General features: G+C 42.4%; 1 protein-coding gene and 1 pseudogene across 1 annotated transcript; both read left to right on the top strand.

The window, feature by feature from the left end:
• Positions 1 to 67: 67 nt before the first annotated feature.
• On the top strand, positions 68 to 6,505 carry LOC109484653 (organic cation transporter protein-like). The gene is made up of 11 exons (XM_019788000.1): positions 68 to 844; positions 1,261 to 1,378; positions 1,790 to 1,893; positions 2,194 to 2,348; positions 3,126 to 3,294; positions 3,764 to 3,908; positions 4,223 to 4,347; positions 5,124 to 5,258; positions 5,367 to 5,446; positions 5,805 to 5,907; positions 6,289 to 6,505. Exons 1-11 carry the CDS (start codon positions 576 to 578, stop codon positions 6,503 to 6,505), a joined length of 1,620 nt encoding a protein of 539 aa, XP_019643559.1. The 5' UTR covers positions 68 to 575.
• A 2,716-nt stretch (positions 6,506 to 9,221) lies between these two features.
• On the top strand, positions 9,222 to 20,114 carry LOC109484640 (annotated as a pseudogene).
• The last annotated feature ends 23 nt before the right edge of the window (positions 20,115 to 20,137 follow it).

Here is a 20,137-nt window from a genome sequence, read left to right as displayed (position 1 = left end):
TGTTGCTTACCTTTCTAATGTTTGAATTTGGCAGGCATATGAGATGTATTTTATAATAAATATTCTGCAGCACAGTGAGTGATCAATAGCAATGTTTATTCTGATTACATAATAGTTACTGTAATACCTCTACCATGAGTGTGTTTTGCTCTGGTTTGAACTTTGAACACCAACGCACAAATTCACATACAGTCTTTGTTCTTGCCCGATTGATGTCTTTTGTAATATCTTCGTCAGAGCTCTAGGTGACAAATTGTTCCCTGTGCCCACTGAAATTTCCCTTTGTCCCTTTTATATTGGGACCTGTCAAAAGTCTAACCTAACTCACGGGACCTGTCGTGTACACACGGTGTAAAGTGGTGTGCCTGCATGTCAGTAAGTCGACCTTTTGTCCAGGTAATTATGTTTACCTTCAACTGTACTTTCACCCCAACTGTGTCAGAGCCTAGTACATTATGTTTACCCACACTTTTTAATAGGCCGTCGCGACACTGGGTAGGTCGGGACTCCAACAAGGCTCCTGTTGAGCCAAACTTTTCTTCCAGGTTGTTTTAAGGTCACCAAAAACTTTCGCCATGCTACCATTCGACGAGATCCTGACCCGGTATCTGGGGGAGCTGGGCTGGTACCAGTGGTGGGTGCTGTTCCTGATGTGCTACGCCGAGATGCCGGTGGGTTTTCACCAGCTCGTGGCTAACTTCCTCGCCGCGTCCCCCTCCCACCACTGCTCGGTACCAGGGCTGCAGACCTGGCGGGAGTGTCGGCCGATTCCTGCCGCTTTGAACATGAGTGTTCCCTGGACTGCGCTGGACGGCGGAGGCAGCGGTTATAGTCAGTGTCTCAGGTGGGCGTGAACTGTGTGTACATTCTGTTGTAAAGATAAAGTCCACTATTATATGCTATAAATGGCAAAGTAATTACAGCCGGGCTGTTCTGATTTGCGTTAACGAAAAATTAGCAATTTATATCAAGAGTATACAAAAATAGTGCTCAGGGTTATTTTTTTTTTAATTTTGGTTTTGTTTTCATACTTTTTGTCTCTCGCAAACTGTCCGCTAACTGATCTTAGCATAAGATAGAAGATATAGCCAGTAATACTGACAGCGTCACGTTTCAACAGCAGCATAAGCAAACACTCCAGATTCTGCAGCTGGGCTAGCTACATACTTTACGAAGATAAATATATAATTTAATACTTTTAAGTACATTTGTGGGTTTTGCGATCAGGTACGACCTCCCCGAGGGAAGCTTCAACGTAAGTTCCACGGAGTTCTGGCAGACCCACTCCCCCGAGAGTCTGTCAGCCGGCGGGACCCTCAGCTGTGACCGGGGCTGGGAGTACGACTGTGAAACCTTCACTTCTACTATTGTCACGGAGGTAAATAAAGTCATAGCTGCACGATTAGCTTCTAGGTAGAGCCATTGGAAGTACAGATATTTTAAAGATTGGCCGTTAGTCTCATGGAAATAACGCAGGAAGCATGGGAATAGTCTTTTCAATTGCGTCTCGAGCTGGCAAGAATGTACCTTTACCTTAATCTTTCCCAAACGTTCATCCCATGCGACAAAAAACTAAATGTCTACCGAAATATACCACCACTACATACGTTCAATACAAAACCGCCATTCATATATAGCTGTACAAACAACAATGCAGACTTAACATTGCACAAATAGGCTTTGCTATCAAGCAATATTGACGCGAAGCCAGTCTATTTGTCCATCAGCTCTGACGAATTGGAAAATAAAGAACGGCTGAAGTGTTGTTGATTTTTTTTCTTCCCCGTAGTGGGATCTAGTGTGCAGTAACAAAGGTGTACGGCAACTGACCACATCCCTGTACATGGTGGGGGTGGCGCTGGGGGCTCTGGGGTTTGGAGACTTGTCTGACAGGTGAGCAGCTTCCAAATGTCCTGTCAGGGTACAGAATCATTATCAGTTGTCGCCCACTGACCTATATTAATAATTACGTGCAAAGTCTATTCTTTCGGCACATATTAAATCTTTGTTTAAATATTCATTTTCTTTCCTGGTGTGTACCTTTACAAACATGATTTTAGGTATGCTTAAAGATAGGGTTTCTTGTGCATAAGATAGGATTCTTGTGCTTAACGATAGGATTTCATCTGCTTTAAGATAGGATTTTATACTTTTCTAACACATATTAGATGAACATAATTGTCTATTTATCAGGATCGGTCGCCGCTGGGCCTACCTCCTGTCACTGGCCATCCAGTTTGCGTTTGGCGCGGCCACGGCGTTCTCTCCTAACGTGGTTCTGTTCATCATCTTCCGCATGTTCGTGGGCGCGGCAACGTCGGGCGTCGTCAACACGTCAGCGGTCATGGGTTAGTTCTATCGCCGGTTATCGTCCTAAAATGTATCTGTATCCGTACAACCAGTATAACCGCACTTCGGAGTATAAGCACACCAGCTTCGCAGAGGGAAAACATACTAAGCGGTTTTGCTATGTATCCTCTTCTTCTTCTTCTTCAAACACTCAAGGCAATGACCTGGACCAGACGTCTGCCGCCATGGTATAAGGTACTCTAGTAGACACCCTGTGATAGGTTACATTATGTAGCAGGACGTCATAGATCTAGAGCTGTAGGGGCTGGTCTCCATATGATAGTATGTAAATGTGTTTGAGTAAGAATGAACAGAGCAGTAGTTTGTTAGGCCACGTGAAGGTGAACATTATGCATTTGCTTTGCAAATGTTACCTTTCTAGTCACACATATCGTCATCCAGTAATCTCCAAGCAGATTCTGTGGGGCAACGGTAGATTCTGTGGCTTCCTGTAACCGTTGATGGTCCCAAACCAGGCGGTGGTAAACTCCTGCCTCAAACTGCTCACCTACTTGAGCCTTGAAGCCTTCTGTTCTGCGGCAGATTGGTGAGGCAGCTAATGGTTACATTACGCAAAGGGATACAGGCGGCCAATAGATAGCCTGAGTGCCAGCCTTGTTAGCTTTCGTCCACTCCCCAAGATTCGCTTGTTGGTGGGGAGCGGATCTTAGGGAGCGGACGAAAGCTGACACTCAGGCTACCCAATAGAGACTCCCCTTAAGCTTGTCCCACAAAATCTGCTTGGAGATTACATCCAACATTTTTCCCCTCGGCAGTTGCGGAGTTTGTAGGCCCCAGTGAGCGGGTGAAGGTGGGCGTGTTGCGGCCCGTGTTCTTCTCGGTGGGCGCCATGATCCTGGCCGGCATCGCGTTCGGCGTCCGGGACTGGAGAGCCCTGCAACTCGCCATCTCCCTACCAAACCTGCTCTTCATTCCGTTCTACTGGTCAGTCTGCCAGAGAAATAATTTAACTGTTTAACTGTTTTTTTAAATCTCTAGAATATAGGAACTCTCTTCTTGCACAACTTTCCTAATTCAATTTTATTGGTCGACATTACTGAAAAAAAAAACTGTTTGAAATCTAGGATATAGGAATTTTCTTCTCACAACCAGTAATGTCCTCGATGCCTGCCAGACGCCAGACAGGGCTTCTGACTGGAGTGCTGCTTCTCGCCGCTTTATGTTTGAAATAAACTTCAAACTACAAAATGCACCAATAATTGAACAGGTTACTCAACTAATATCATCCTCACCATAACGATGATCATCAATTTTATCATTGCGCATGGAAAAAACAGTCGACACAATGACTATTATTGAACTATATGCGACGTGGTCACTAGAACGGTAGATGTGTTAACGAAACAACTCCAAGATCAAAAAATGGTTAGACTTGTATCACTCATGGTCATAGGTGGTGCCCAGAGAGTCCAAGATGGCTGCTGTCACGTGACAAAGAGAAGGCCAAAGCACTGATACAGAAAATGGCGAAGATGAACAGAGTTGACCTGCCTGATCACGTGTTCGCAGACGATCCAACCGAAGCCGATGACACAAGGGTATGCGTAAGCTAAGAAGAAGACCTTCATTGCACGACAATTGCACACGGCAATGTACGACAAAACATATGAACAAAGTACAAAAAAATATAGAATAAGAATCCTAATGACTCAAACAACAAGGGGTAGCACAAGTCGATCTGTCTTTGATAGAGTGTTACAATCGAGTGGGGCTAATCACGAGTTTCGGTATTTTTTTCTAATAACAAAGCAGTCTTTTATATCAAGATTCTACTCATGCAAAATATGATTAATTCCTACTCTTACAATGGCATCTATTTGACACCTGGAGTGACCGTGAATGTTGTTCTTAGACGGAGACTGACGAGAAAAAGAAAGACGGGAAAGAAAAAGAAGAAACGCACAGAAGTTACACATTTTTGGACATTCTGCGGACGCCCAACACACGGAAAAGAAGTCTCATCATATTCTTCATATGGTACAAACATCTATACATCTCTATTTCCTCAACAGCGTAGCATCATGATGTAGTAATCACCTTTACATGTTCGTTCGACTTTATCGGCATCAAACTATGAGGTCAACTTCGAATATTCAAGGATATGAAACCTACAGTGGACCTCACTTGAAGACAGAAGAAAGATGTCTAGACTATGCATGATGTACAAAATGACTAATAAACTGGTGGATGTCCCAACTACTAAGTACCTAATACCAGCCCAGAAGAGAACAAGAAATAGCCACGCATTCAAGTACCAGAGTTATCAACCAAGGATTGAGGTGTTCAAGAATTCATTCTTTCCTAGAACTATCGCAGAGTGGAACTCACTGTCACCAAGTACAGTAGGGGCACTGTCAATAGATAGCTTTAAACAATGTCTAGAGCTAGAAGTTCAAGGGTTAGGTGTAACAAGTCGATCGGTGTAATATAGCCAGCTGCCGCCGCGCCGCGTGCCTGCGAAGCTGGTGTGTTACGCCGAAAGGCGGTTATACCGGCTATACAGATACAGATACAGATACAGATACAGATATGTCGTGAAGCTACTTACTGTATGTTTTGTTATGCTACGTTCAGTGATTTTACAATCGTTTAAAATATTTCACTCTGGCGGCGTTATACTCTTTATACATGTAGGTACGGATGTGAAAAGTTGGATTGAAGAAAACACCACACTACGAAGTGTTATGTTGTGTCCTTGCATACCACATTGAGTGTGAGGTGATATCTGTGTGAATGTCTTTTCTCCCTGCCAGGTTTACCAACAACATTGTTTACTACGGCATCGCCCTGAACATTACGGACCTGAGCGGGAGTGTTTACGCCAACTCTCTCCTAGGGGCTGCTGTGGAGGTTCCCGCGTACTTGACTCTTCTGTTCCTGCAAGAACGGTGAGCTACCACAAATATAGTAGAGTGACTGTCTACAAATTTGTTAACATTTTTCATAAAGAATTCTATCGATGTCATTAATTTGAATCATCTATTGGTTTCCGTCAGGTTTGGGCGGAAGCTGCCAGTCTTTGCGTACCTCCTGCTGACCGGTATTGGTCTCATCATCACAGCAGCTTTGCCTGCCGGTAAGTCACATATTCATACGTGCAACTGTGCAACTGACTTTGTCTTTGGGAAACAGTCTTTACGGACCGCATGACAGCAACTCCTTAACACAGTACCTTACAATAATTTGATATTTCATAATTTGCCACTGCAATGGAATTCCATTAGCATGGGTACCATCCTGGTTAGTTTACTTTAAGCTGATGTTTCCCTCTCCTTGGTGCTGATTAAGTAGTTTGCCAATGCACAGTCGCTACTGGTTGGTCGGTAGCGACTGTGTGAGCAGACGTAAACTAACCATGATGGTATCCAGTCTAGAATTCCATGGGATAGAAGCAAGATATACATTGACTCACAAATTACTATTGTTTTTTGCAGGTCCCGGCCGTGTAGCAGTAGCCATGATCTCCAGGTTCTGTATCACCGGCGGCTTCCAGAGCACCATGATCTACACTGTGGAGCTGTTTCCTACAGTCACACGGTCAGGAACAACTTCATATACACAGTAACGTACCGTAGCGGAAAAAATTTACTGTACTTTACTAATTTTACGTTTGTGACCTCTGTAATATTGCGGCAGCGACACCTACCTGCAGTACGAATCAGAACCAGTCATTGTTGCCCTGAAGAAGGTGACAGGCGGTCACTGAGACGCGTCCGATGTGAAAACATCTGGTTAAAGAACCTCGTTTAATTCTTATACAAATTTGACCGGTGTTTTCTTACATCATAACTAAACGCAGCCTGAACATTCAAACGAAAAATCAACAGCTTATTTGATCAAATACGAGACACATCATACCAACGGTCCAACTGAATTCATGATCACACCTGTATCTTTTCTGATGGTTCTCCTCCCCAGAAACATAGGCATGGGGTTCTCGTCCACGGCAGGAAGGATAGGATCCATCGTGTCTCCGTTCGTATGGCTGTTGGCTGACCTGTGGCGGCCCGCGCCGTACATCCTGTTCGGCGTGATGACGGTTCTGGCCGGGCTGCTCTGCATGCTGCTGCCCGAGACCAAGGGCCAACAGCTGCCGCAGACACTGGAGGACGGGGAGGAGTTCGGGAAAGGGTGAGATAGGAATCGCTTTTTTTTTGTTCTTGTTCTTGTGCTCTTGTGACGTTAGAAAGGTGGTGGCTTCCGTCAAGCATGTCCAAAAGAATGTTAAGTCCACTAGATACAGAGCCCATCATCCAAAACCATATCCAGTTGTAACTGCTTTGTGGCGTATCGTATTACCTGGATGTCTAACCTTAATCAACGTAGAGCCCATCTTCATTTGTGTTGAACTCATTCTGCCATTTCCACAGAGAAGCACATGTGCGCCCTCTCCTCTGGTAATTCCCTTCTCAAGCAATCTTCCCAAGGACCAAGCAAGTTTTTGCGTTTCATTATATGAACAGTGCAACATCTACATATACAAAAAACTTACAAGATAGTCAAAGAAATCTGTGACCACACTTCTTCTATCCTTATAAGACATCTACCAGAAGAAAATGTACTCTTTGGCCATGATGATAGACTATATTCTAGGTTCTACTATGATATGGTCAAAGGGCGATGTCATCCGTCCATCCATCGGGTACTTACCGCCACCCTGCTCTCGGTGGCGGACAGGGAGTGGCCCTTGCCCATAGCATACAAACACAAAACTTGTACGAGCGACCACCCCCACCCCCACCGTGCTGGAGCCCTCAAGTTGACAACCAATTGAGATTTGCACGTACTGGGAAGAAGAAGAAGATGCCTGAATAGATCATCTTCGTTCTGTTTTTGTAGAATGTTCTTTTTTGCAGAATGTTCTTCATTTAAAAATGCATTTTGTTGTGTTAAACCCACAGCGTGGCGGCTGCAGTGTTCAACAAGGCACTCAGGACTCTGAAGATCAAGAAACCAGAGAAGAAAGAAGAGCAGGGAACTGAAAATCACGGATATGTCTGACAAACATTCGGCACATAGGAAGGTGTTAAACAGCACACTTTGGTCGATTGATGTAGCTTCCTATGCCTCAGGTTACATAATACGTATTCTTTTCCGTTTTCAACTTCCGTAACCTAAAAACTTTAAATACACCCTACGGTGATTTGATGTTGTTTTGTAACTTTTTACCTTTTTACCTTTTGTTTACTTTTCCGATTTCAATATCTTGATAACATTTCAAATGAAAGCTAGAGTTTAACCAGTGTTGATGATGTTTTAAAGGGAAGAAGGTGCACCTAGCTAGCAATTGAATTATAGATACGGATACACTGGGCGATCAGACAATGTTATCTGAAATACCGTAGTGCCATCTTGAATTAACTTAATATCCTACAGTGGTCGTCAACATAGGAGAAGGCAATGTCAAACAAAATATTTGGTCAGCAATGCATCCAGATGTCTTGCCGTTTCATATTTGTATGCTTTCATTCGAAGTTTTGGCATATGATCTAAAGATGGTGATGCGCAAATATTGCTCTAAAGAGGAAATGCAATGTACTTAAAACACACGTAGATAACACTCTCAAAGTTGCAGCTGTCTTTGGCTCTCCGAGTATCTTCCTGAATTATACTTAGAGCGGATTAAACAACCAACGGCAGCTGGCAAGGTGATCTCATCATAATGTTCCATGCACTTCAATAAAATATCCTGACTTATCATGATGATGTAATCTGACATGCAGCTGTTCTTGACTGTTTTCCTGTCATGACGTTAGCTTCACAATATTCCTGTTTCCTATGAGTATAAGCAGATAACGGCAGGTTGTGTTATCGGCGGTGCGCAATAGTCTTGGGGAAATCTCGGGTGTTTCGTAAGTAGGAATAACGCGTAATATTACAATGGCTGCAGGTAGAGCTGAGTACTATATCTAAGCAAGGACATTATACACTGTATATATGTCCTTGATCTAAGGGACACTGTCTTTGCCAGTGGAAGAGACCTTGGCGACCTGGAACCCATATATCTACTAGTAGTCACATCACCAACTGCAGTAGACAAAGCTTGCCACTTCCTACAGTCAATCCGAGAAGATCAAACAAAAATGAATAACTTCATCAGTGGACAATCCAATCAAGACCGAACATAAGGCAGTAACCATCTCCGGACTAGAAATAACAGTATAGCAGGTCAATGACTGCAACAACAACGTAGTTTACTCATCCACACGTCCAAACAGATCAAAACCACAGAAATGTGATCAACGGTGCCAAGAACAAACATGTGCATAGTTACAACGATTGAGCAGGAACAAAAACGCCAGGGAAAGTTTTGATTAGAATACAACACAGCGTCAACAATGCAAAAACAACATGTATTAATTTGGAAAAAAAAACACGCCAAGGTGGGATGCAACAAAGAGTCGGTGACACAAAGCGACGCAGAGATTGGATTTGAATCGCGATGTTTCACTTAAATATACCCCTTTCCAAATCCGCTCTCGCGTCAGTTGGGTTACTCTCCAAGCAGAGGTTTGGGTTTTGGGGGTATTTTTAGCGTGTTTGTAGGCTTTTTATTGGCATTTCTCTTTTGCACTGAATTTTTTTCCCCACAAAAGTTTGGTGAGTAAGTTAGGTTGCTTATTTAGCTCCTGTTCAATTTCGGATTTCTGAGTTAGGTAGTTAGTTATTTAATTAGTTAGCGAAGTTACCCTCTGTACTTAAGTTAGGTAGTTAGGTAGCTAGTGATGCGGGAGCATCATTACGTGTGGCGGGGGATGGTGTAACAGGCCAATCACTGAGTTTAGACGGTCTTGGGTCACGTGGTGAGAACACGTGGCGTCATTGGCCAAAGCCTGACCATCCTGACCACGCCTCCACCAAAGCAGATGTCGCCCCGCCCTCCGCGTATGGTATTCAATAGCGGGACGCACCCGAAAATCTCTCTACTGCTCTTCACCGCTCTGTTTCCTGCCGTCCGTTCCAGTACCAAGGTTAGTTTAGTAGTTTCCCTGCGTCACAACTTCTGTACAGGTACTTGCTTCCATTGTCTTTGTCTACTTTAGTATTGTGGTTATAGATCCGTTGTATGTTCCTTTGCTTTGTACCATAAAAGTCACATCAGATATAAATCGACCAGGCTTTGGCGTTACTTAGAGTGAGAGTCTAGAAACTAGTTCCTTAGAGTGAGAGTCTAAGGTACCGTACGTATTAGATCTGTAACCGTAATCGTAAGTACTAACTGTAATCTTAAGTTATCCCAAATCCTACCACACACAGAAAGACCGTTTGTTACAAAATGTTTACACGTTGTGTGTTTATCATTTCGGACAAACTGTCTTTGATCTTTTCTTTGTGCTAGAAAAAATTATGTAGATATTTACTAGTATTATAAGGCTCTGGGAGCTTGCTACAGTGATATTTTAGCGACCAGTGCTTTTACGAATAGATTGACGATACATTAGACATTTAGAACATATCTGTTATTCCTGTCCCATTAACCCAGTAGCCATGTTTACACCAAAGTTGATGTAAGGGGTTGAAAAGGACACTTTATGTATAATGCAAGAGGCCATCGGCTATTGAAGTTTTTGTGGCCAGTATGATAATCTGGTCAATGCAAATTCGATGCTTTGGTCCCTTCTACATCAAGGACATGTCGTATAGGTGCTAAATCGTAGTAAATGTTGTATTGTTCCCGTGCGTGTGTAACGTCAATGTCTGTGTCCTGCGTGTGTTCTTGCTAGCCCTGTAGTTAGTCTCCCTTGCAGCATCCAAAAGAACCTGAACACCACCTCGGTTACATTTGGCGTTGTCGGCAACATATGACATGTCCTTGATGTAGAAGGGATCAAAGCATCGAATTTGCATTGACCAGATTATCATACTGGCCACAATAACTTCAATAGCCGATGGCCTCTTGCATTATACATAAAGTGTCCTTTTCAACCCCTTACATTACCAATTCACAAGTCATCAACTTGATGACTTGTGAATTTGATTTTGCGGAAAAACCATTGCCCTTTGTTGGCTCATTATGCCAAATGATCAGTGTTTGGACTGTATTCAGACTTATTTACTTTGACTTACAGTCAGACTGGTGTGTCTTAGACATGAAAGGGCAAATTCAGACAGGTAAGTGCAAGTGTCGTGTTGGACATTTAGTGCAAGTATATTAGCTGATTGATATATGGGCAAGATTTTGTGTATAGATCTCTCTTCGTACATAAAATATTTCATTCTAGTTCCTGTCTTCCAGATCAATTCAAACACCTTTTTAGCTTAAACTCAGATCATCATCAATATAACACTAGACATTGTAACGATTGTAACAAATAATGTTCACCATGATGACTTGATTCCCCATTACCTGGAACACTTTACACCGGAGTTTACGAACTAATTCATCTTTCTTGAACTTTAAGAGCACTTTAAAACAAAACCTCATAAACAACCCAATATTCTATTAGCTTAATTCCCTATTAGATAGTCTTATTCATTGTCATTGTAGCTGCTATATTTCTTGGTTTGGTTTATTCAAGTGTTGCTTAGCTTCTTCACTGGTTTATTTTGCTATAATTTTGTTTTTAAATATATATATATATATATGTATAATGGGTACTTACGATTTGTTGATTTGTTACTTACGATTTGTTGACATTTTCCCTAAAACTAACACTTTGCAAACTATCTGTCACCTATCAAGGTACGGTGTTGGTTCCATGGACCTGTAAGCAAATGTTTGCAAATTAGGCAAAAATACCCAAGATAGAAAATAAAGCATCATAACTCTAGCACTTAACAAGTCTAACTGACGTCAAAATCACTGTCGGTATAGGGGCCTATATATGCATATATTCATTTCAGGGCTATGGAAAGTAAATTGTCATGTTCTATGGCAACCGCTGCTAAGGACGTTACACACGTTTTCTTCCAGTGTGCGGTTGGATTGACCCGGGCATTCTGGGTAAAACCTTGACACACGAACACCTGGTGGCAGACTTCTACTGTTACTGGTCCGACCCGCCCCAGCATGCACCTCGCCCGGATACGCTGTCCTTTACCGTGGAGAATCTGGGGTTCATCAGACAGTATCCGTAGGTTTTTCATTTTTGATGAGCCAGGAAGAATTTAGATTGAAGAGTGTGGATGGGCATTGTTAATGAAAAAATGCGGGACGCTTAACAGGGAGGCAAATCTGAAAAATGAAATACTAAATAGTACTATTAGCTTCAGACTGACACTGGAAAAAAGCCAAATTTCTGCCCAGAAAAGGAATAAAGTATTGGTTTAATGGAAGTCTTCCTGTGAAACTTCAATGGTAGCTGGTCTGCTATTTGGACAAAACAATTTTGCCATTTAATACGATTTGGGATATCGATAGTCAACATGGGACAATTATTATTGTGGTAGTCCTGTCTATTGTTCAATTCAGCCATTTTTTTAAAATTCTTCAATGTTAACCTTCATTGTATTCTACTCAAGGTACAGTTTCTCAGAAAACCTGAGTCTACATGGGGAGGAGAACCACATGGTGGAAGAGCTGAAGTTGTTCAGAAAGAACGGAGGCTCTTCCATTGTTGAATGCACCACCCTCGGGCTGAACAGGGATGTTGGAAAACTGAAGCAGATCTCCATGGAAACAGGAGTGAATGTTATCTGTGGAGCAGGTAAGGAATGTAATTCTAGAAAAACAAAACCCCTTTTTAAATTTTTCACACCAAGCCAAAGAAGGGACAGACTCCGACATGTAACATTATATTATGAAATACCATCTTCGCCAAATGATGTTAAACTTGACGAATGCCGACAATTTATCATTGATTATTAAAACAAGATCCTCCTTTGCATGAATTATATCAGTTGATCATATTCTCCACCTAATGAGGTCTTATCTTATGATAGAGGGTTATTTAAGAACTTCCACACTATTACAAACAGACACTCACAGACAAAGAGAGAAAGAGAGAGAGAGACAGAGAGAGAGAGATAGAGAGAGAGGTCAAGATCACATTGGGATGAGAAAAAAAAACCCTATAACTGTTCTACAATATCTTAATATGCAGGTTACTTCACGGCGAACACCCACCCCTCCAACATGGACAGGATTACACAGGAACAACTGGTGTCTACCCTGGTCCGCGACATCACCCAGGGGGCCGATGGGACTGACGTCAGGTGCGGGGTGATCGGGGAGATCGGCTGTTCTTGGCCGCTCACCGGTAAGAAACTTTATTACATGTATATCGATATTTATATCGACATTTATATCGACATTTATATCGATATCTATATCGATATTTATATCGATATTTATATCGACATTTATATCGATAATTATCCTTACAGCGATATGCGTGCTGTTATGTGGCTGGGAAACCCGGGAAACAGAAGTTTTGGCGCACTGTTCTACCTCCGCTACTGACTATCTTTGGCGTTCTCAAAATACACACTTCTATAGGAACAATTAATTTTTGAAGCCACAAGATGGCCCTGAACACGACCGTTTCCATCTTGGGCTAAAACTACTCGACATAAGCAAGGCATGAAAGTCCGTTCATAATTTCTTGTTTCTAAGTAAAGGAGTAAACAAATAACAAACAAACAAACAAACAAACAAGCAAAACATGTGTAAGAAAGGTTTCTCGGGGTTTCTTACTAAGTATCCATTTCATTTTTTTTGTTTAGACAATGAAAGGAAAGTTCTGCAGGCCACGGCTGCGGCACAGAGTGAGACAGGTTGTCCTGTCATCATTCACCCTGGAGGGCACACAGACGCCCCCTATGAGATCGTCCGGATACTGCAGGAAGCTGGCGGTGACATCAGCGCAACAGTGATGTCACACATTGACAGTAAGTTCACTTTACCGAAAAAAGAACAGCTGAATTAATTGGTCTACTCTCCCGGCAGAGTTTAGATGGAAATACCATGAACTTTAGTCATCTGACGAGCCCCGTTTTCTGCCGGTGGGATGGGTCAGTCAGAGGAAGGTCGCAATCTTCCCAACCAATCTCTGCTTAATAGATTGGTGTTGTGTGGATGCCTCATGTGCCTGCTTTCTGTCAATGCTCGGAGTCCAGCCTCGTTAGATTTAGCGGACCAAAGCTAACAAAGCTGGACTCCAGGCAATGCCTTCTGTTAAAAAGTCTAATTGCCCCAAATCCAAATCACAGGTACGTTTTTCGAGCCGGAGGACGTTCTCGAGTTTGCCTCTCTGGGCTGCTACCTGGAGTGGGACTTCTTCGGCCTGGAGGTTTCCCACACCCAGTGGCAGGACATAGACATGCCGAACGACGCCATGCGGATCCGCATGATACGACAGGTGCTGGAGGAGGGGCACGCTGACAGAGTCGTCATCTCTCACGACGTGGATACCAAACACAGGCTGGTGGGTTTGTCAGCCTTTTACGTGTCAGGCTTTTCTTCGTTTCCCGTACGTTGGTAAACTATATCGTTGACACAAGAAGATCTATGGGGTAGTATGGATTGATCTGCGTTGTCAAATTACAATCATGAAGACAATTACAAGAAGAAATCGAAGATCTCACACCTCCGTACGTTATCTATAGTTGTTGTGAATACCTTTACTTTAGCAAATATTGCGAATTACTCACTAATATAATTCTTGGTATATTCCATTGTCGTTTTCTCCCAGCCTGTGGGGAGACCATTTTGACCTCCCATTTAACCTTCCTGTCAGTCTGTGGTTACACCATTCCCTCATCACTTCTTGTTACTCTACTGCATCCAATTACTGTGGACAAGAAGCAAACAGACACATTGAAAACATGTAGTGAAGCCATGTACATACATGTACTGTCACTAATTGAGTTAAACAATGAACAAAACCTCCGTACACGGTAGCAACAAAGGATGTTATATTACTATCACCAGTGAATCACTGAGTTGGAAGAGAAAATGACGAAGATTGTTTCTTGTTTCTAGATGCACTACGGCGGCCACGGCTACTCCCACATCCTACTGAATGTCGTACCCAAGATGAGAAACAGAGGGATATCTGAAGAAGACATCAACAAGATTCTCATAGAGAATCCCAAACGATGGCTCGCCTTTAAGTAGAGCAGCATTGAACAGTTACGGGATGATCACGTTAGCAATTTTAGAGTATTCCCAAACAGTACGGGCATATACATACACTGGGAAGCTTTACAGACAAATTAACAATGATCGGACGAAGTAACAATGATAGGACGAAACAAGCAGTCAAAACAACTAACAGGGAACGTAGAATGGTCTGCCGACGTTCGGTATCAATATCGTTGGCAAACGTTTAGTATTAATGTTATCGTTGAATTGTACTATTCCATTTGTTCTGAATTCAACACGGGTTTGAGTAGCAATACAGCAAAGACTAATATACTAGTTAAAATGTCGTCTTATCATTATCATCTCGTGCCTTTTAAGATTAAACTTTGCATTGTACTTCTAGAACTATTTAAGTTTACTACCGTTTACAAGTGATGCCGTTCTGCACGCCGGTAGTGTTAGATGGTGACTGTTTCGTAGAGTCTTTGCCGTCTGCTGTTGTCTGTCGTTGGTTTAGTACAGTATTCCTGTTATTTTCCAACAGGCGAGTGAGAGTAAATCTTGCCATCTATTTGATAGAGAAGTAGCTAGCTACATATACTATTCCATCTCTGTCGGAAGATATTAGCCCGACCACAGCTAGCGTTTGTGTCAGCTGTAGACATTATTTAAATTTAATACAGCATTAAACTCTGTCAGAAAACATAATCGGTAATGTTTGTGTGTGTGTGTGTGATGCCTCATGCGCCTGTACAATTTCGGATTTCTCAAGTTAAGTCAATTAGTTAGGTAGCTAGTTAGTTAGTTAAGTTAATGATTCGGGAGCATCATTACGTGTGGCGGGGTATGGTGCAACAGGCCAATCACTGAGTTTAGACGGTCTTGGGTCACGTGGTGAGAACACGTCGCGTCATTGGCCAAAGCCTGACCACGCCTCCGCCAAGCAGATGTCGCCCCGCCTTCCGCGTATGGTATTTAATAGCGGGACGCACCCGGAAATCTCTCTACTGCTCTTCACCGCTCTGTTTCCTGCCGTCCGTTCCACTACCAAGGTTAGTTTAGTAGTTTCCGTCACATCTTCTGTACAGGTACACTTGCTTCCATTGTCTTTGTCTACTTTAGTATTGTTCTTAACTCTGTAACTATAGATCCGTTGTATCTTCCTTTGCTTAGTACCATAAAAGTCACATCAAATATAAATCGACCAGGCTTTGGCGTTACTTAGACTGGGAGTCTAGTAACTAGTTCCTTAGAGTGAGAGAATAAGGTACCGTAAGATCTGTAACTGTAACCGTAATCGTAACTGTCCAAATCCTACCACACACAGAAAGACCGGCTATTGGAGTTTTTGTGACCAGTATGATAATCTGGTCAATACAAATTCGATGCTTTGGTCCCTTCTACATCAAGGACATGTCATATAGGTGCTAAATACGTCGTGAAGTGAAGACAAATTTTTGGAAGTCGAAAAAGGAACAAAAGTCAGACAAGTGAATACAAGATAATGTTGTCTAGTCTGACTTTTGTTGAGGAACAAATTTAAAAGTCAGGCAAGTCAAGACAAGACAATGTTGTCTTGACTTGTCTGACTTTTGTTCATAATGTTTGTACATAAAGTGACCTTTTCAACCCCTTACATTAACAATTCACAAGTCATCAACATTTGATTTTGCGGAAAAACCATCGCCCTTTGTTTGCTCATTATGTCATATCATCATTGTATGTTCAGACTTACTTACTTACTTACTTTGACTTACAGTCAGACTGGTGTGTCTAAAACATGAAAGGGAAAATTCAGACAGGTAAGTGCAAGTGCCGTGCTGGATATTTACTGCAAGTATATTTACTCACTGATAAAGAGAGCTGCATGAGTGAGACGCTTTTGTGTTTACATTTCATGCTAACTCAGTAGTGGCTGCTTGTACTAGACGTATGAGATTTTATCCATTTAATTGGTCTTGATAATAACTTCTGTAAAGTCTGACGCTAATTCAGTCTGCTGACTGCTATGTCAGATTGTGTTGAATTTCACCCAATAAACCAATCATTATCATCGTCATCACGTACGTATAAGCAATTTTGGAAAGCTACGATTCTATCTGGAAAACATGATGAAAACTAACACTTTGCAAACTCTCTGTCACCTAACAAGGTACGGTGTGGTAAGGTCCAGTTGGCACAAATTGGTTCCATGGGCCTGTATGCAAATGTATGCAAATTAGGCAAAATATAGATAGAAAATAAAGCATCATAACTCGAGTATAGGGGCCTATATACTAGTATTCCTTTCAGGGCTTCGGAAAGTAAACTATCATGTTTCTATGGCAACTAGAGCTGTGTACCTAAACAAATTTTAGGTACAGGTACAGGTACACAGGTTTAGGTACAGGTCCGGACCTGAACCTGTACCTGAACAATTCGACCAATTTATATGCTCTTCTGAACTCCTTCAATAACAAAAAAACATAAATAAACTTGATAGTTAAGGTTTATTCTTTGTTTATGGCGAATGCTCAGATAAAATATAGGCAAAACTAAGATGTTTTTGTTTTCATGAACACACTGTCCTTACACAGGCACCCGTTGTTAACCAGCTATTTAAACATTTGAGGTCACAAATAGGCATAAAATTGGTGTGAAATTGTTTAGGTACAGTACCGGTACTGAGGGATTAGGTATTTTGGACCTGTACCTAATCAATTTTTCCGGTACAGTATCGGTACTGCGTACCGGTACACAGCTCTAATGGCAACCGTTTCTAAGGAAACTATACCCATGTTGCATTAATTCCAGTGTGCGGTTGGATTGACCCGGGCATTCTGGGTAAGACCCTGACACATGAACACCTGGTGGCAGACTTCTCCTGTTTCCGGTCCGACCCGCCCCAGCATGCACCTCGCCCGGAAACGCTTTCCTTCACCGTGGAGAATCTGGGGTTCATCAGACAGTATCCGTAGGTTTTTCATTTTTGATGAGCGAGGAAGAATTTAGATTGAAGAGTGTGGATGGGCATTATTAATGAAAAATGCGGTACGCTTGACAAGGGAAGCAAATCTGAAAAATGAAATAATAAACAGTACTATTAGCTTCAGACTGACACGGGAAAAAAAGTCAAATTTCTGCCCAGAAAAGGAATAAAGTATTGGTTTAATGGAAGTCTACCCCCTTCCTTTGAAACTTCAATGGTAGCTGGTCTGTTGTTTGGACAACACAATTTTGCCATTTGATACGATTTGGGTTAATCCAAATGGGGCAATTATTATTGTAGTAGTCCTGTCTATTGTTCAATTCAGCCAGTTTTTTTAATTCTGCAACGTTAACCTTCATTGTATTCTACTCAAGGTACAGTTTCTCAGAGAACATGCTTCTACATGAGGAGGAGAACCACATGGTGGAAGAGCTGAAGTTCTTCAAACAGAACGGAGGCTCTTCCATCGTTGAATGCACCACCCTCGGGCTGAGCAGAGATGTTGGAAAACTGAAGCAGATCTCCATGGAAACAGGAGTGAATGTTATCTGTGGAGCAGGTAAGGAATGTAATTCTAGAAAAACAAAACCCCTTTTTAAAATTTTCGCACGAAGCCAAAGAAGGGACAGACTCCGACATGTAACATTATATTATGAAATCTTCGCCAAATGATGTTAAACTTTACGAATGCCGACAAATTATCATTGATTATTGAAACGAGATCCTCATTTGCATGAATTATAACAGTTGATCATATTCTCCACCTAATGAGGTCTTATCCTATGATAGAGGGTTATTTAAGAACTTCCTCAATATTACAAACAGAAACTCACAGACAGAGAGAGAAAGAAAGAAAGAGAAAGGGAGTGAGAGAGGTCAATATCACATTGGGATGAAAAAAGATATTCTATGTCTTCACTACAATTTAATACGCAGGTTACTACACGGCGAACACCCACCCCTCCGACATGGACAGGCTTACACAGGAACAGCTGGTGTCTACCCTGGTCCGCGACATCACCCAGGGGGCCGATGGGACTGACGTCAGGTGCGGGGTGATCGGGGAGATCGGCTGTTCTTGGCCGCTCACCGGTAAGAAACTATATTGCATTATACTAAGTACGCTCATAATTTCTTGTTTCTAAGTAAAGGAGTAAACAAATAACAAGCAAACAAGAAAAACTTGTGTAGCAAAGGGTTTCTTACTAAGTATCCATTCCTTTTTTTTTATTGTTTAGACAATGAAAGGAAAGTTCTGCAGGCCACGGCTGCGGCACAGTGAGACAGGTTGTCCTGTCATCATTCACCCTGGAGGACACACAGACGCCCCCTTTGAGATCGTCCGGATACTGCAGGAAGCTGGTGGTGACATCAGCGCAACAGTGATGTCACACATTGACAGTAAGTTACCGAAAAAAAAGAACAGCTGAATTAATTGGTCTACTCTCCCGGTAGAGTTTAGAACCACGAACTTTAGTCATCTGACGAGCCCCGTTTTCTGCCGGTCGGATGGGCCAGTCAGAGGAAGGTCGCAATCTCCCCAACCAATCTCTGCTTAATAGAATGGTGTTGTGTGGATGCCTCATGTGCCTGCTTTCTGCCAATGCTCGGAGTCCAGCCTCGTTAGATTTAGCGGACCGAAGCTAACAAAGCTGGACTCCAGGCAATGCTTTCTGTTAAAAAGTCTAATTGCCCCAAATCCAAATCACAGGTACGTTTTTCGAGCCGGAGGACGTTCTCGAGTTCGCCTCTCTGGGCTGCTACCTGGAGTGGGACTTCTTCGGCCTGGAGGTTTCCCACACCCAGTGGCAGGACATAGACATGCCGAACGACGCCATGCGGATCCGCATGATACGACAGGTGCTGGAGGAGGGGCACGCTGACAGAGTCGTCATCTCTCACGACGTGGATACCAAACACAGGCTGGTGGGTTTGTCAGCCTTTTCCGTGTCAGACTTTTCTTCATTTCCCGTACATTGGTAAACTATAGCGGTGACAGAAGAAGATCTATGGGGTAGTATTGATTGATCTGCGTTGTCAAATTACAATCATGAAGACAATTACAAGAAGAAATCGAAGATCTCACACCTCCGTACGGTATCTACAGATGTTGTGAATACCTTTGTTTTAGCAAATATTGTGAATTTTTCAGTAATATAATTCCCGGTATATTCAATTGCGGTTTCCCCAAAATGGTCTGCCCCCAGCCTGTGGGGAGACCATTTTGACCTCCCATTTAACCTTCCTGTCAGTCTGCGGTTACACCATTCCCTTCCTCCTCACTTCTTGTTATTCTACTGCATCCAATTACTGTGGACAAACAAACAAACAAGCAAACAAACAGACAGACAAACACATTGAAAACATTTGTGAAGTCATGTACATATATGTACTGTCACTAATGGAGTTAGACAATAAACAAAACCTCTGTACACGGTAGCAACAAAGGATGTTATATTACTATTACTAGCGAATCACTGAGTTGGAAGAGAAAATGACGAAGATTGCTTCTTGTTTCTAGATGCACTACGGCGGCCACGGCTACTCCCACATCCTACTGAATGTTGTACCCAAGATGAGAAACAGAGGGATATCTGAAGAAGACATCAACAAGATTCTCATAGAGAATCCCAAACGATGGCTCGCCTTTAAGTAGAGCAACCTTGAACAGTATTAAGATGTGTCACCCTTAAGTTGAAATGATCACATTAGCAGTCGAAACGAGTAACAGAGAATTTAAGATAGTCTGTCACATTCCGAGTACCAATTGTTGG

Source organism: Branchiostoma belcheri, unplaced genomic scaffold (assembly GCF_001625305.1).
Source record: "Branchiostoma belcheri isolate BF01 breed outbred unplaced genomic scaffold, Haploidv18h27 scaffold7, whole genome shotgun sequence".
Lineage (NCBI taxonomy): Eukaryota > Metazoa > Chordata > Leptocardii > Amphioxiformes > Branchiostomatidae > Branchiostoma > Branchiostoma belcheri.
This window is presented reverse-complemented; position numbering and strand designations above follow the sequence as displayed.

Coding starts and splice junctions, on each gene's coding strand:
- LOC109484653 (XM_019788000.1), top strand. CDS start 576: ATGCTACCATTCGACGAGATCCTGACCCGGTATCTGGGGGAGCTGGGC. Junction 4,348..5,123: donor CTCATCATATTCTTCATATG/GTACAAACATCT, acceptor TCTCCCTGCCAG/GTTTACCAACAACATTGTTT. Junction 5,259..5,366: donor CTTCTGTTCCTGCAAGAACG/GTGAGCTACCAC, acceptor GGTTTCCGTCAG/GTTTGGGCGGAAGCTGCCAG.